The sequence below is a fragment of the Gymnoscopelus microlampas genome (genome assembly GCF_963454915.1).
Source record: "Gymnoscopelus microlampas genome assembly, chromosome: 21".
Taxonomy (NCBI): domain Eukaryota; kingdom Metazoa; phylum Chordata; class Actinopteri; order Myctophiformes; family Myctophidae; genus Gymnoscopelus; species Gymnoscopelus microlampas.
This window is the reverse complement of record NC_139958.1, coordinates 37,091,838-37,108,074: the sequence shown is the minus strand read 5'-3', so window position 1 is coordinate 37,108,074 and position 16,237 is coordinate 37,091,838. Positions and strand designations below refer to the sequence as shown.

The 16,237-nt window shown below is 40.0% G+C and overlaps 1 protein-coding gene across 1 annotated transcript; it reads left to right on the top strand.

The window, feature by feature from the left end:
* Positions 1-13,371: 13,371 nt before the first annotated feature.
* Positions 13,372-14,427, top strand: LOC311037949 (RING finger protein 148-like; the record flags this gene model as incomplete). Its single annotated transcript, XM_084047244.1, has 1 exon — positions 13,372-14,427. The coding sequence occupies one exon, from the start codon at positions 13,372-13,374 to the stop codon at positions 14,425-14,427; it is 1,056 nt and encodes a 351-aa protein (XP_083903370.1).
* Positions 14,428-16,237: the final 1,810 nt, after the last annotated feature.

Sequence of the window (16,237 nt, the reverse complement as noted above, 5' to 3'; positions counted from 1 at the left end):
TTGCACGCGCGCGCACACAAATAAATAAATTCACACATAAATAAATAAACAAACACATAAATAAATAAATACTAGAGCTGTGTGCACTAACGCAGGATTTATTAACTGATAGTTAGACATTGTCTTCTGCTTTTGAGCAGAACACAGAAGGCTAATTATTTCAGATTTTGCCAAATTATTTACGTATGATTTTGACAATAAACATGTGAAAAGTGAAGCCTATACATGAAGTTGCCATCATATAAAGCCTATTATTATATCGATCATGTAAGTATACTGTTAAAGTGGATAATTGCGACATCATGTGGTTCAAGACAGCGCTGCAATGATTATTACACTAAACTTTGTAGAGTAACCAGAATTTTCAAACATTTGAAACAAACATTTGAAACTTGAATTTACCAGTGGTGTAAAGTAAGTAAGTACATGTACTCAAGTACTGAGGTATATTTACTATCTTCAGTATTTAGGCTACACATTTAAATACTTTTACTTCTACTCCACTACATTTCAGAGGAAAATATTGTAGCCTACTTTTACTCTACTACAATTATAGGAAAACTTTAGTTTAGAGCTTGTAGATTGGCTATTTTCAAAAGATTTTTTTATACATCTTGAACTTGTGAAATGGGACACGATGAGTACTACTATTGGTACTTTAAATACATTTTGATGCTGATACTTTTGTACTTCTACTCAAGTAGGCTACATTTTTAATACGGGACTTCTACTTAGTATATCTACATTGCAGTATTGATACTTTTATTTAAGTAAAACATGTGAGTACTTCTAGAATAGTTTATAGTAGGCTATAAACTATTCTACAACGCAGAATCATATCACAGACGAGATGCAACATGCTTTATTAGAGTGTAGACATGTCAATAAAATCAGTATAAAATGGCCTTTGATGTGGCCATTTCATTTTCACGCATCAACTGCAAAGAGCGACATTGTGAATGAATGCATCTGTCTAAATAAAAGAACATTAGGAATATGTGGTGCTCAAGAAGGCATGTGCAAATAGACAGAAAAAGAGGGAAGTAACTGAGTAGGCTACTAGTTGTGGAAGAAGTACTCACTCACAAGTGAAAGTATCAATACTGCAATGTAAAAATACTCTGTTACAAGTAAAAGCACGGAATTGAAGTCAAAGTACAAAAATATTGGTATCAATATAATAGTACCTCAGTACTATTTTGGCAAATAAACTCTTATATTGTACTTTTTGTTGTGTTGTGTTTGGTGGTTTAAAGAACAGTGGGTTAAATCACTTACCAACAATAAAGCAGCATGCTATGTAAAGTTAAAAAACACTTGTGGACACAAATCCTAATTCAGGTGCCCACTCGTCCAGGTGCCCAGTTATCTCCACCCCTAAGTGCACACTTGTCCAGGTGCCCACATGTCCCTAGTGCCCAGATGGTTTTGGTGCCCAGTTGTCCTGTTGCCCACCTCGCCAGGTGCCCACTCGTCCAGGTGCCCAGTCACCCAAAAAATATGGTGCCCAGATGTCCCCAATGCAGTGGCCACCTGTCTTGTATTCCTCCCTACTCTTCCATCGAGACATTTAGACCCTGGTGTCAGTAGTAGTAGTAGTAGTAGTACTGCCCAAAGCTCATAAGTGCCACATATTCCCCCCCGGGCCAATCTTGGCTGAGCAGCGGAAATGTTGTTCTCTCACGTGGGAGACCCGGGTTTGAATCCTGGCTTGGACATAAATGTCACGGATAACAAAAAAGTATTAATTTGTGGGGCATATACGAGTTTTATATGACAAAAAAAGTGTCATTAAACCGCCAACCGGTTTTGACCTCGCGGTCTTCATGGTAGACAAACAAATCCACACGACACACCTGGTTCCTTAACCACTAAAACCCTATACTTAATTGACAGGAGGGGTCCCCCAGGGCTCTGTACTGGTTACACTACTCCCCCCCCCCCTAAACCAAACATTTGGAGAAAATAGCCGATCTACAAGCTTCACAACACATCACGACGCAATGCACTGTGAGCTTATAGATGAGTCCAAATGTTTTTGCACCATTAATCAAACCCAGTAGTGATAAATGTTCAATCAGTTAGTTAGTGTTAAAGAAAACAACAACAGAATAGCATTATGGTCTCTGTCGGGTGGAAACCATACTGTATGTCCAAAACTGTTATTTTTCAGGATTCAAATTTCAAGCTTGTGGATCTGCTAATTTTGATGCTTTGCCAGACACTGTAGTATGATTAGTAGGGCGTTCATTTACGAAAAAACACAAAAAGTTAGAATATGGAGATAAGAGGTTTCTGACCGACAGCAACGACATTGTGACTTTGCTGAGATTATAACTTATTTGATAAAGATTCGTCACCCATTTCACAAGAAAAAGGTGTCAATTGAACACAACATAACATAATAGCCGTAAGATGTGTCCCTCTACGCCAGAACTCTTGGTTCTTAATTCATCTCTGCCCACAAACTCTCTTATCACTGTTATGCTGATGACACTCTGGTGCTTTTCTCCTTCCTTTCCTCTGCCTCACAGGTTGAAGAGCTCATCACTGCATGACAGTCTAGCTGCAGCTCACAGTTCATTCCCACAACCTCAAGCTCAATGCAGACTACTAGACTGAGCTTCTAATTTATTTCCTTGACAGTCCTGCCCCCTGCAGGATTTTGCCGTTCACAATTTAGGCAATAGGCTCTATTCACAGCAGCCATATTATGAAGACATTCACAGGTGTTACCAATGATACTAATGAAGGCTCTGTTCCATTCTGGTCAGACGGAGTCAGGGTGCTGATATTGTGCATGTTGGCTCACTGGAAACACTCCCAAATGGCCCTTTACGGGTGTGTAACTCTGAGAGTGTACAAATGGAACCAAATGGACCCTTACGGGTCCATTTGGTTCCATTTGTACACTCTCAGAGTTATGGGGGTCGGGGTCCATTTGGTTCCATTTGTACACTCTCAGAGTTATGGGGGTCGTGGAAATCTGAAATTCAAAAATCTGAGAACTACTGTGCTACACTAAATGGAACAGAGCCTTCATTAGTATCACTGGTAACACCTGTGAAGGAAGTGATAATATGGCTGCTGTGCATAGAGCCTATTAGGCAACTCTTTATCCAGAGCAACTTACAATACTGTACATTCACATAAATAGAATCCAGAGTATTACAGTGTATTGCCTCGAGAAAAGTATGACATCAGGTAGACAATGAACCTAGCATCTGTCTAAACAACATGCCATCTAAATAACATTCTGTACATTGAAACTATAACATTCTGTACATTGATTGAAACGATAACATTCTGTACATTGAAACTATAAGATACCGGTAAACAATGAACCTATAGCATCTGCCAAAAATAGATATAAGACAATAAAAATACATTATATATCTGCATAGTAGCCATATCCATTTCCATCAACAACACCCTGGCTGCTCCTGTTCCAACTGCCAAGAACCTGGGAGTGGTCCTGGACAGTGAGCTGGCCTTCAAGGCACACATTGCAGTGATCACTGGCTCCTGTAGGTTGGCACTGTACAACATCCAGTGATAGAAGAAGTACTCACAATGTTTTGACTTTAAGTAAAAGTATCAATAGCCTATTGTACAAATAGTCTGTTAATAGTATCGGCATCAAAATGTACTTGAAGCACCAAAGGTAGAAAGTACTCATTATGCAGAAGGTCCCGTTTCACAAGTTTTCAAATGTATGAATGTATTGAAAATAGCAGATCTACAAGATTACAATGCGTTGCTTTGTGATGCATTATATATAGTATATATAAGTATAACTTTTATATATATATATATATATATATATATATATATATATATATATATATATATATATATATGTATATATATGTATGTATATATATGTATATATATGTATATATATGTATATATATATATATATGTATATATATGTATATATATGTATATATATATATGTATATATATATATACACATATATATATATATATATATATATATATATATGTATATATATGTATATATATATATATATATATATATGTATAGGTCTGAAGTGGTTTTAATAATAATCCAAATCTACAAAGTAACTAGTAACTCAAGTTTTCAAATAATTATAGAGTAAAAGTACAATATCTGTAAGGGAGATGCCAGCCACCCGTCTGAGAAAACTCATTTTGGCCGCTTGTTTCCGAGTCCTTAGGACATGACCCACACTTCATGACCATAGGTGAGAGTGGGAACGAAGATTGCTCGGTAGACCGAGAGCTTTGCCCTCTGGCTCACTCACATACTCACATAGGTAAATTAAAATAAGTACAAATACTTAATACATTGAGGCGGAACGGGAGGTCGTTCCATAACCAAGGGCCAAATACGATAGGCTCTTTTTTCCTACCTCTGTACGCAGTGCAGCCACCGTGTACCGCAACCAAGCATTAGATCTAAGGTTAAAATACTTTTTTAACTAGAACAAATTTGGGGCAGATGTAAGCAGGGTCAACTTAAAGGGTTATTTCAGATTTATTACAGTACTACAGTATTTTCTGTAGGAAATACTTACCATTAATGTAGTGGTTGCAAAGGTATTAATTGATTGCCCGAGTCCCGTGGTCAGAATTATGGTCCGTTTCTGATAAATATGAAGTAGTTCCGGTAGATTAGTAGATTTGGTGGGGGCCGCTCATTAGAAATAAATTAATTAAAAAAACTAGTGTCATTTGTATTGTTGACCTATTTCTACCATATAGTGCAAGTTTCGTTCAATTTCGACCCCTCTGTCACATGGTACTAATGTTTGTGTCCAGAATCACTGCGCCGCGGCAGCCTACTCACGCACAAAATATATGACACAAAAAATAGTACCATGTGACAGAGGGGTCGAAATTGAACGAAACCTGCTCTATATGGTAGAAATAGGTCAACAATACAAATGAAAATATAATGGATCAAGTTTGGCCAATGTGGTTGGACAGGCAAATCTATAGACGATGCCACCGTAGTCAAGTTGTGAAAGAAACAGACCATTTACCAACTGTCTGCGGGAAGAAAGAAAAAAACATAATTTCAGTCGATAAAAAAGGTGAATTTGAGGAGTTTTTTTGCTAGCTGATCAACATGGGGCTTGAAACAAACGTTTTTGTCAGGCGGCAAGCCAGAATGGGCAGCCATAGCTGAATGGTAAGTGATCCCTAGGCGGAGGTCCCAGGTACGATTCCAGCTCTCAGCAATGTGTCGACGTGTCCCTGAGCAAGACACTTATAACCCCTTAGTGCGCTCCTCTGTGGGCAGCACTCAGATGGAAGTTCCTCCGTGGGATGTGATAGGTATAAAAAAAAAAAGGGGGGAAAAAGTGCCAAGATAATGATCAACATCAGAGTGCCATCAAGTGGGGTCAGAGGGACAGGAGAGACAGCTACAGTAGTTGAAGCAAAGAGTACAGATTTTGTTTTGTTTCAATGTATCTGTGCCTTAACAAAACAAAAACGATGCAGTCTTTTTTCCACATGCAAATGGGTGTGAAAGAGGTCTCTACAAAAATGAGAATGAGACAACACAAGGAACGAGTAGGAATCCTTACAAATTCTACTGAGAAATAGACTATATCCGCCCAAGTTAATTTCAAAGCATTCACAAATTTCAGGGGATGAATTTCACATGACTACAGTATACTGGCAGGCCATAAATGGTACATATTAAAGAATCTGTGGGCCATATAAAATCTGGCCTGGCGCCATGATGGGCAACACGATTGGCTCCAGGGACGGACTTTGGACATTTCTGCTATACTAGTTTTGATATTTACTGTATCTTGTATCTATAGGCAGGTGCCACTGTATGTTTACCATTTAATAATATACATGAACATTTGCCATTGTTACTATCATTTGTAAGAGTTCAAGACATTTACTCCGTTCTTGCATTTTGGTAAGTCACCCCTTGTCCGCAAATGTCTAAAGTGTAAATTGTGTCCTTGATCAACATTTTGCCACACAGTTTATTACACGCAATAAAAGATTATTCCTGATAACGTTAATAATGTTTACAGTATAAGGAACTGGCACTGCCTTCATTTTCCTTCCTTTTTTCCCTTCCTTTCCACACTATTGTTCCAGACAGCTTCAAAGTACAGTCCTTCAACTCTCCAACCACCTGGTAAGATTTACTTCTTAATGACTTCATGACTGGAAATCCCAAACATAACTTTTTTTCAGCTTTTTCCACACTTTTTGTTGTTCACGAGACGTGTAATTTGTACATTTTCACGGTTGTGAGACAACAGTGTTTTTCACAAAACAGAGACAACACAGGATGCAACTCTACAGTGTTTAGTCTGATTCATGCTTTGTTTGTGTAGATCAGTGTTTCTTACAGTGGGGTCCAGGGAGACCTCAGGGTTCCCTGAGCGGGGTCCAAATGGATGCTTACAGGTCTGTAACTCTGAGAGTGTACAAATGGAACCAAATGGACCCATTCGGGTCCATTTGGTTCCATTTGTACCTTCTCAGAGTTATGGGGGTCTTTGAAATTAAAAACATTTGAGAACCACTGGTAAAATAGTACAAATATAAATGTAACTAATTTGTAAAAGAAAGAAAGAAAGAAAGGAAAAAAGAAAAACTATATCAGGAGACCACTAAGGGGAAGTATGTGCAATTTCCCATAGAAAGGAGGTGTCAGTCACTGCCGACGTTTTTCCTTTTTCTCCTCTGTACATCAAGTGTTTGTATTTGTTGATGACATGTATTATTGTGATATTTTTTATGCTGTGTTGATAATTTGAATACATAGGACCAATGGAAAATGGAATGGAAATGCAAACAGCCGTGACAAGTCAACCAGGCCCCTACGGTCTTCATCATTATCCCTCGGACTTCCAGACTGGCCTGTTTGATATCACCAGTGACCATGGAACCTGTGAGCTTCCCTCTCTCTTTATTTAACTAAATGAACCCAAGCGTCCTTATTCTGGGGGCGAACATTCAGAAAATATATTTTGTGTACTGCATGGGTCTTCAACAGGAGGTCCAGGACCTTTTGGGGGTCCTCAGAGTTACTACAGGGGGGCCACCAAGTATTTGTGCGATAGGAACTTTTTTTGTTTCCTTTTTACATGAAGCACAATGAACCTAGCATCCCTATTCTGGTGGGGACAATTGACATTTTAGATCGGCTATTTTCGGCAAAGAGGTTTGTGTGTAGTGGGAAAAAGAGCAGACCAAGAAAAGCCAAAGGTCAAGTTTACTATAAATATTGAGGGTTTAAGTGGTTAAATGTCTGAAAATACACATTAAAATAAATCCAACATTAATTCACACAACACTGATGATAGTGCTGTCAAAAAAGTCTACGGAGCTGTCTATGAAATCTATGAAAAAGTTTAATCTGCAACACAATTGTATACAATATATACAGGGTTGCTGCTTTTTTTTAAACTACAAAAAATATAATCTTTTGTTTCATGTATTTCAGGCTTCAAAGGGTTGTGCTGCCTACCTTGCATGGTCTGCTCTATTGCCAGTGACATGGATGAGTGCTGCTGCGTTGCGTTATTCCCAATGCGCAGCGTCTACCGGACCAGACACAACATCAAAGAAAGTTTTCAATAGATTATCATGAACAATATCAATTGAATCTATCTTCGTTTTTGTTTTCCACTGTGACAAAGCAGGGTATTCATTTTACGGAAAAGTTGAAATGTTTAATTACAACATTTGTGACTTGTAACATCTCTCTTGTTCTCAGGGCTCCCTTTGTGAAGATGCAAGTGTGTTTTTCTGCTGTCCAGCATGTGCTGCATGTCAACTGAGGAGGGACATCGACCTCAGGTAACTCTGGGGTCCTTGAAATGAAAAGGTTTGAGAACCGAACCACTGTTAAAATAATACAAATATAAACAATTTGTAAAAGAATCTATCAGGAGACCACAAGGGGAGGTAAATGCAATTTCCCATAGAAAGGAGGTGTCATTCACTGCTGACGTTTTTCCTTTTTCTCCTCCATCAAGTGTTTGTATTTGTTGATGACATGTATTATTGTGATATTTTTGTATGCTATGTTGATGAATGGAATAGATAGGACCACAATCGAGACTGTACCTCGTGCTGTTTACATTTCTGACAAATAAAGTATTCAATCAATCAGAAAGAAAGAAAGAAAAAGAAAAGAACAAAAAGTTAAAGTTACAAAATGTGTTTTCTCGTAGAAAGAAGCGCATGGCTGACCAGGCTGAGCCTGTGACAAATCCACCATCAACGTCCGATGGACCCTACGTTTCATCGTACAGTCCCTGCAGTCCCTCGGAGGTCTTCCAGACTGGCCTGTGTGACTGTGACTGTGGTATATTGATACACAAAATACACAACATGACTGTGACTGTGGAACCTGTGAGCTTCCCTCTCTCTTTATTAAACTAAATGAACCCTAGCGTCCTTATTCTGGGAGCAAACATTCAGAAAATATATTTTGTGTACAGCATAGGTCTTCAACAGGAGGTCCAGGACCTTAGGGGTCCTCAGAGTTACTACAAGGGGGCCACCAAATCTTTGTGTGATAGGAACCTTTTTCTTTTCTTTTTACACAAAGCATCATGAACCTAGCATCCCTAATCAGCTGGGAACATTTGACGAAAATAGCCGATCTACAAGCTCACAGCGTGCCCAGCCGTGATGCATTGATGAGTTTGTAGATCGGCTATTTTCAGCAAAGAGTTTGTGTGTGTAGTGGGAAAAAGAGAAGACCAAATACAGCCAAAGGTCAAGTTTACTATAAGTATTGAGGGTTTAAGTGGTTAAATGTCTGAAAGTTAACACGAATCCAATGTTAATTCACACAACACTGATGATAGTGCTGTCTAACAAATCTATGAAGCTGTCAATGAAATCTATGAAAAAGTTTAATCTGCAACATAATTGTATACAATATATTATCCAGGTATATGTAGTAGGGGTTGCAGCTTTATTATTTATTTTTGTTAAACTATAATCTTTTGTTGCATGTATTTCAGGCTGGAGGTACTCTCCACAGCACATGATCTGATCTATTTCCAATGACATGGATGAGAGCTCCTTTAAACCTCTATGGAGCTGCTGCTATGCGTGCGGCTCTCCAATGCGCAGCGTCTACCGGACCAGACACAACATCAAAGTAAGTTTTCAATAGATTATCATAAACAATATCAATCAATCATTTTATTTAATTTTCCGCCACTGTGACAAAGCAGGGTATTCATTTTACGAAGTGAAATATTGTTTTTGTTTTTTTTGCCTGACAGCGAAGGGGGTGGGGGGGGGGGGGGTTGACTTGAACAAGTTTGAGAACCACTGCAGCATAACACAATAGGTGTGACTTAGTATAATTAATCTCTCTTGTTCTTAGGGCTCCATGTGTAAAGATGCAATGGTGTTTTGCTGCTGTCCACTATGTGCCACGTGTCAGTTGAGGAGAGACATCGACCTCAGGAAGGAACAAGGCATTTTCTCATTTGGAGTTCGCCGCTTCACCTGAATGAATGAATGAACCATTGTAAAGCGCTTTGAGTACTTAGAAAAGCGCTATAAATGCAATTCATTATCATTATACCATTTTGAAGTAGGCCTACTTTGACTTTACATGAGTAGTTCCATTTTTAAATACTTTCTACTTCTTCTCCACTCCATCTCAGAGGCAAATATTGTACTTTTTTACTGCACAATAATTATTTGACGGCTTTAGTTACTAGTTGCTTTGCAGATTTAGATACAATACAAAACACTTAAACCCTGTTTTAACTCGAGCTATTCGAAAATAGCCGATCTACAAGCTTGTAGACAGGCTATTTGAGAAGAAATCTGACAAATTTTACTTTTACTTTGGTACTGTAAGTATATTTTGGTGCCAATACTTTTGAGCTACTCAAGTAAAACGTTTAATACATACATTTTACTGTTAACAGAGACTTTTTATTTGGTGGTATTGCTACTTTTACTTACCAGTAAAAAAGAAGAAATAAAACTAACAAACAAAAAACAGAGTAGGCTATTTCTTTCACCACTGCACTTCAATCAGAAACACTCACGTCAAAGTAGATTTAACCATTTATTGCAACAAATGGAATACAGTTAAGCTTGGCGTTAAAGCTCCACTCTTGGGAGATATTCGCTGAATTTTGTTGAAGCAGCCAGCTAAGCATATATTCAGGGGATAAGCAAATCCCCCATAGGGATACAATATCAACAATAAGCAGTACATTGACATATTAGTTTGAATTAGCAGATATACATGATAATCACACGTATTTGAGCCTATGCCAGACTCTAAACAAAGCAGATATACATGATAATCACAAGTATTTGAGCTTATGCCAGACTCTAAATAAAGCAGATATGATAATCACAAGTATTTGAGCCTATATGCCAGACTCTAATCAAAAGGTGGAGGCTGGGGTGGAGGAGGAGCTAGCAGAACAGAATGCTATCTCTACGTCGTCCTCAAACGAGCCCTCCATCGGAGTCTCCAGTCATCTCGGTTCTCCACACATCTGGCCAGCTCCTTTGTGCTTTCTGCACCAGCATCTTTCCTTAGTACATCCACGTAGGTACAGTAGGTGTGGGACGTCCTCTTGGTCGATGCCCGTGTGTTGGTTCCCACAGTACGAGCTTTTTGACCAGGAATTCTCGGTGCCGGTGGCAGTGGCCGGCTAGTCTCATCCTCCTGACTGCTATCTTTTCTGATACACTTGGTAGTGCCCCGTACAGACGCTTGTTGGTAATGTGCTCGTCCTGGTTGATGTTATTGGTCAGCAATGCTTGATTTACACAGATCATTTTAGAGCTGTAATCCGAAAATGACTGTAATGAATAAAATATTATTCATTGTTTCTTTCTGGCAGAGTATTATGTTATAGGACGACTTCACCGATTTTCAACCTATCTTCATATAATTGGTCCTCACTAATACTCATAATAAAATGGTACCATTTTTTTCTACTTGGTCTGTGTCTCATAGGAGGGCTGTGGACAGTCCAGAAACCCGTCTACCAGTGACATCATCGTTAGGCATGATTTTTTTTCTCCAACAAGATTTCACATTTTTTATTTAGATTTTTATTAACACGAGAACAATGGCTTCTTTTATTGCATTGCAACTTTCCAGGAATAGAAAGCCTGCAGTTTCTATTAGCTTGGATTCCCCATTGATGATGTCAATGGTAGACGGGACTCTGAACTGTCCACAGCCCTCCTCTGAGACACAGACGAGTAGATTTTTTTGTTTACCATTTTATCATGAGTATTAGTGAGGACCAATTATATGAAGATAGGTTGAAAATCGGTGAAGTCGTCCTTTAATACAATATAACTAGTACATGTGCAGACCCTGGTGTCTTAGTAGTAGTACTGCCCAAAGCTCATAAGTGCCATATATCCCCCCGCTCCAATCTTGGCTGAGCAGCGGAAATGTTGTTCTCTCACATGGGAGAGCTGGGTTTGAATCCTGGCTTGGACGTAAATGTCACGAATTACAGCTTTAAAAAACCTTAATTTGTAGGGCATACAGGTAAAAAAATAAAGTGTCATAAAACCACCAACCGGTCTTGACCTCATGGTAGACAAACAAATCCACACGACACACCTGGTTCCTTAACCACTAAAACCATATTTCCTAAATAGTGGGTTGGGACGCATGTTGCATGGATCACTGTTATGCTGATGACACTCTGGTGCTTTTCTCCTTCCTTTCCACTGCCTCACAGGTAGAAGAGCTCATTGCTGCATGACAGTCTGCAGTTCACAGTTAATTCCCATGAACTCAAGCTCAATGAAAAGTACTAGACTGGGGGGGGCGGGGGGGCTACCAACATATTATGTATAAAATTATGTTTTATATGTAAAAACATGAGAAAATGGTTGCCTGCTCCTACGCACCTGCCCCAGTAGGTGTGCAAAAGCAAAACCTTTCTCTACAAAATATGTATAAACATGATACCACGTAATTGTGCATTCAATACTAGCTATTCAAATAATAGACAGATTAATATATTCATGCTTTTATTTTAAACATACATGTACACGGTACAGTGAGTAGGGTGGCTGTACTCAACTCAAACTGGACTCAACCCACTCCTCATTCATGGTAAAACAGTTGAACAGGTTGACAGTTTCACATATCTTGGACTCACACTGGACAACAGACTTAGATTTGATCAACACATTACATCTATCCATAAACGTTTTCAGCAAAGGCTTTATGTGATCCGCAAGTTAAGATCATTATCTGTTGCCCCTCATCTTCTGCTATTACTGTACAAAAGCATCATTCAACCCGTTTTACTGTATTGTTCCGCATGTTTTTTCACCATACTGTCCATGCCTAACAGGAACAAACTTTACAGTATCACCCGGATTGCCTCCAAAATCATCGGACTTCCCATACCCACACTTGCTGATATGAACAATAAGGCCATCACACGCTTAGCACTCTCAATAACAAATGACACTGATCATCCCCTGTATCGCTACTTTGACCTCATGCCATCTGGTCGGAGATACAGAACCTTAAGGTGGTAAAAGGTTATTTTTAGCAGGAGTTTTGTCCCCTCAGCCATCGCGGCATTAAACCAACTGCCCCGTCCATAGGAGGGTTTTCCGTGCACAGTGGGGTCCTCATGTCTTTGTCTTGTGATATGTTGTTTCTGTTGTCATGTTGTTATGTTGTTTTGTTGTGAACAGACCTTGTGAAGACAATTTTCCCCTTGGGGACAATAAACATTATTATTATTACCACTGCCATTTATAAACATACCTTATTAACTGAGAACCAATGTTAATACTATCAACAGTCTGTCAATTGCATGATAATGTTGTATACAAGCTATTCAAATGGACCGAATCATGTTTTATTTTAACATAAATGTGGAAAGAAAAATGGCCTATTAATGCCACTGCCATGCATAAACATAGCTATTATGTTGAAAACAATACTGAGATATTAAAATAAAATAATTGTCAGATTAATGTTTTTTTTTCTTTTTGGGGAAGGGATATCTGTGGATGGCACATACTCTTATTTAGTGAGATGTCTGACCCTGATGAGTGGCACACAACTTATCTAACCTTGCACCCTGCCCTCTCAGAGAGAGGATTGCTCAGTGTTCAAGGTTCAGGCAGATAAGGAGAGGTGACTGACTGACGCAAGTCAGTCAAGTCCATGTTATGTTATATTACCAAGGCTCATATCAGATTAACATTGATAGCAGGTAAAGTGAAACTGAGCAGCAGTCAGATCGCTGTGGAGCAGACAAACAGGAACTGGAATTGACAAGGAACTACTCCTGCAAGCCAAAGAAACCCCAATATACTGCTTCATGTTGTTGTTCTGAGGAAGAGAGCACTGCCATGACTAAGAAGACAGAGCTATATCTTCTGGTGGTGGTGTGTTTTTTGGGGCTTGGGACTTCTGCCTTGGTGGATATCAGCTTTTACGACAACCTGATCAATCAGACTGTGAACAGATCCTGCGAATGTGGACAGTATGGCCGTGACTCTCCCCTGGAGGCAGCCAAGGGCATTGTGACATTGCCGAGCTCGGACCCCATGGGCTGTGCCCAAGAACCCTTCAACGACCGCAATGCCAGCTCACCACCATGGATCGCTCTGATCAAGAGGGGAAGCTGCACCTACAGTGAGAAAATAAACACCGCCAAGCGGCAGGGAGCGGCTGCCGTGGTGCTGTACAATGAGGACGGGAGTGGGAACAGCACAACTAAAATGGCACATTCTGACGCTACCGGCATTGTAGCAATCATGATCGGTAACATTCCGGGCATGGAGATTGTTAACTTGGTGAAACGGGGGATTGAAGTTAGGATGATCATTGAGCACCACAGCGTCCAAAGATCCTTGATGGACGTATATATCATTCTAATAGGGTCCCTCGTCATTGTAACCGTGATACATATCGCCTACTTTGGGTTCATCTGCACCCGCCGGCGCCATACTAGGTGGGTGCAGAGGACCGCCGATCGGAGGCAGAAGAGCGCAGCGAAGGAAGAGATCTCCAAGCTGGAGGTCCGAACGATTCAGAGCGGGGATGAGGAGACGGCGTCGGACTCTCATCCCTGTACTATTTGCAAAGATAACTACAAGGTGGATGATGTGGTGATGGTGCTGAAGTGCAAACACATCTTTCACATGGACTGCATCGAGCCACGGCTGCTGAAGAATACAAGCTGCCCCTTTTGCAATTGTGACATCCTCAAGCCCCTGTGCGTCGAGGCGGAGGAGGTCAACTCGTCCTCGTCACCACCAGATGTCACTGTGGTTACAGTTTCGGGAGGGGAGCCCCTGTACGAGGTGCCACTGACTGACCCACCAACCCCAGGGAGACATCCGCATCACTATGACAACAGAGGCTTTGAGGGAGACTTACAGGACCAAAGGCAACAGCTGTAAACCACAGGACAGGCTTTCAAATGGATTCACTGTTTTTGTTTGGGGGGGGGGGGGGGCATAACAATAGATTGTTATTGTCTGGCACAATGAAATCAACTGCAAATAATGTGCATCTTGCAAATCAGGCATGCTAGTGTAAAATGTCTTTGAATTCATCAGTGCATACACAGTAAAATCCTGTGTTAATTTAACTCTGAGTGTAAAAATGTACATGTAAAGCTTACTGTTTCTTGGGAGTATGTCATGACATTTTCTTATTACATTTCCTCAAATGCATGCAATGTGTCTGTCCACATTTGTCAGGATTTAACAGATCACATTTTCAGATTTGTTTTTGTAAATAGGTGATCTACAAACTCACAATGTACCACGCTATTTTCAAATATCCTTATAAAACAGGTTAAAAATAGTAATTTGCTGACTGCAAATTTGCTGATGTAAAAGCTCACAAAGTGTTGAAATGCAATACACTGTGAGCTTGTAGTTTGCCTATTATGACATGCCCAGAATAGGGTTGCTAGGGTTCATGTGGTTAGCACATTTTGCACCCTATTCTATTTATGTATTTAAATTAGAGTGAAAATCTGCAGACAGTGATTTGGAGACTCTTTATGGTGTTGCGACGATACTGCTTAAAATATGTTTTTTTTGATAATCTCCCCTGACTTTTTCAGTATTTGGCTGATCAAGGCCCTTGGCACTGCACACAGAGTGGGGGGGGGGGTGTTTATGAATGACATTGTTTCAGTTCTTTTAAATGTTGAGTTTCTTCACCAAACACATGAGATGCACCAAACAGTTAATCTTCCATATTAAAGGTCAGTGGATCTCAATGTAGGGTTTGGGGACCTAGGGGTCCTTGGCAGTGTTCCAGGGGGTCCCCAGCTTAATGATGAATAGCCAATCTTCATCGTTCCAATACATTCAAATAAATACAACAGAACTATTTTTTTATTTGATCATAATTTCCCCGTTATCTCCAATACAGTAGGCCTACATAGACAGTGAATGTATTATGGACAGACAATATTGCACTGATTATTCCTAATAACACAAATATCCTTAGATTTGGTTTACGGAGATAAACATCTTGTCAAATGGAGTTATGTGGTCTAATGCAAATCTAATGAGGTCCTTTGAAATTACAGAGTTTGAGAATCACAGAAGTAGATCAACGACAAACAGAGTCTAGATACTAGAATGTGTAAATTGGGGACTTGGTTCCTTTTTCCTACCTCTGTACGCAGAGCAGCCACCGTGTACGGCAACCAAGCATTAGATCTAAGGTTAAAATACTTTTTAACTAGAACAAATTTGGTGCACATGTAAGCAGGGAGATTGCGAACTTAAGGCTTTGAAAACAAAAGCGTACCAATGCTGCATCCTGCAAATTGACGGAGAAGACCAGCCAATCAAAGAATAGAGGAGACAGAGATGAGTCCTAAAAGGCTGAATTTGTATTGAATCTCAGTGCAGCGTGATAAAATGGATCAAGTTTGGCCAATGGTTGGACAGGCAAATCTATAGACGATGCCACCGTAGTCAAGTTGTGATTTCAGTCTATAAAAAAGGCTCACGGTGAATTTGAGTTTGTTTCCTAGCTGATCAACATGGGGCTTGACAGCAGCAAGCCAGAATGGGCGGCCATAGCTGAATGTTTAGTGAGCCCATGGCGGAGGTCCTGGAGGTCCCAGGTACGATTCCAGCTCTCAGCAATGTGTCGAAATGTCCCTGAGCAAGACACTTAACCCCTAACTGCTCCCCCCCTCCACGCTCCTCTGTGAGCAGCACTCAGCTGGGTGAAGCTGAA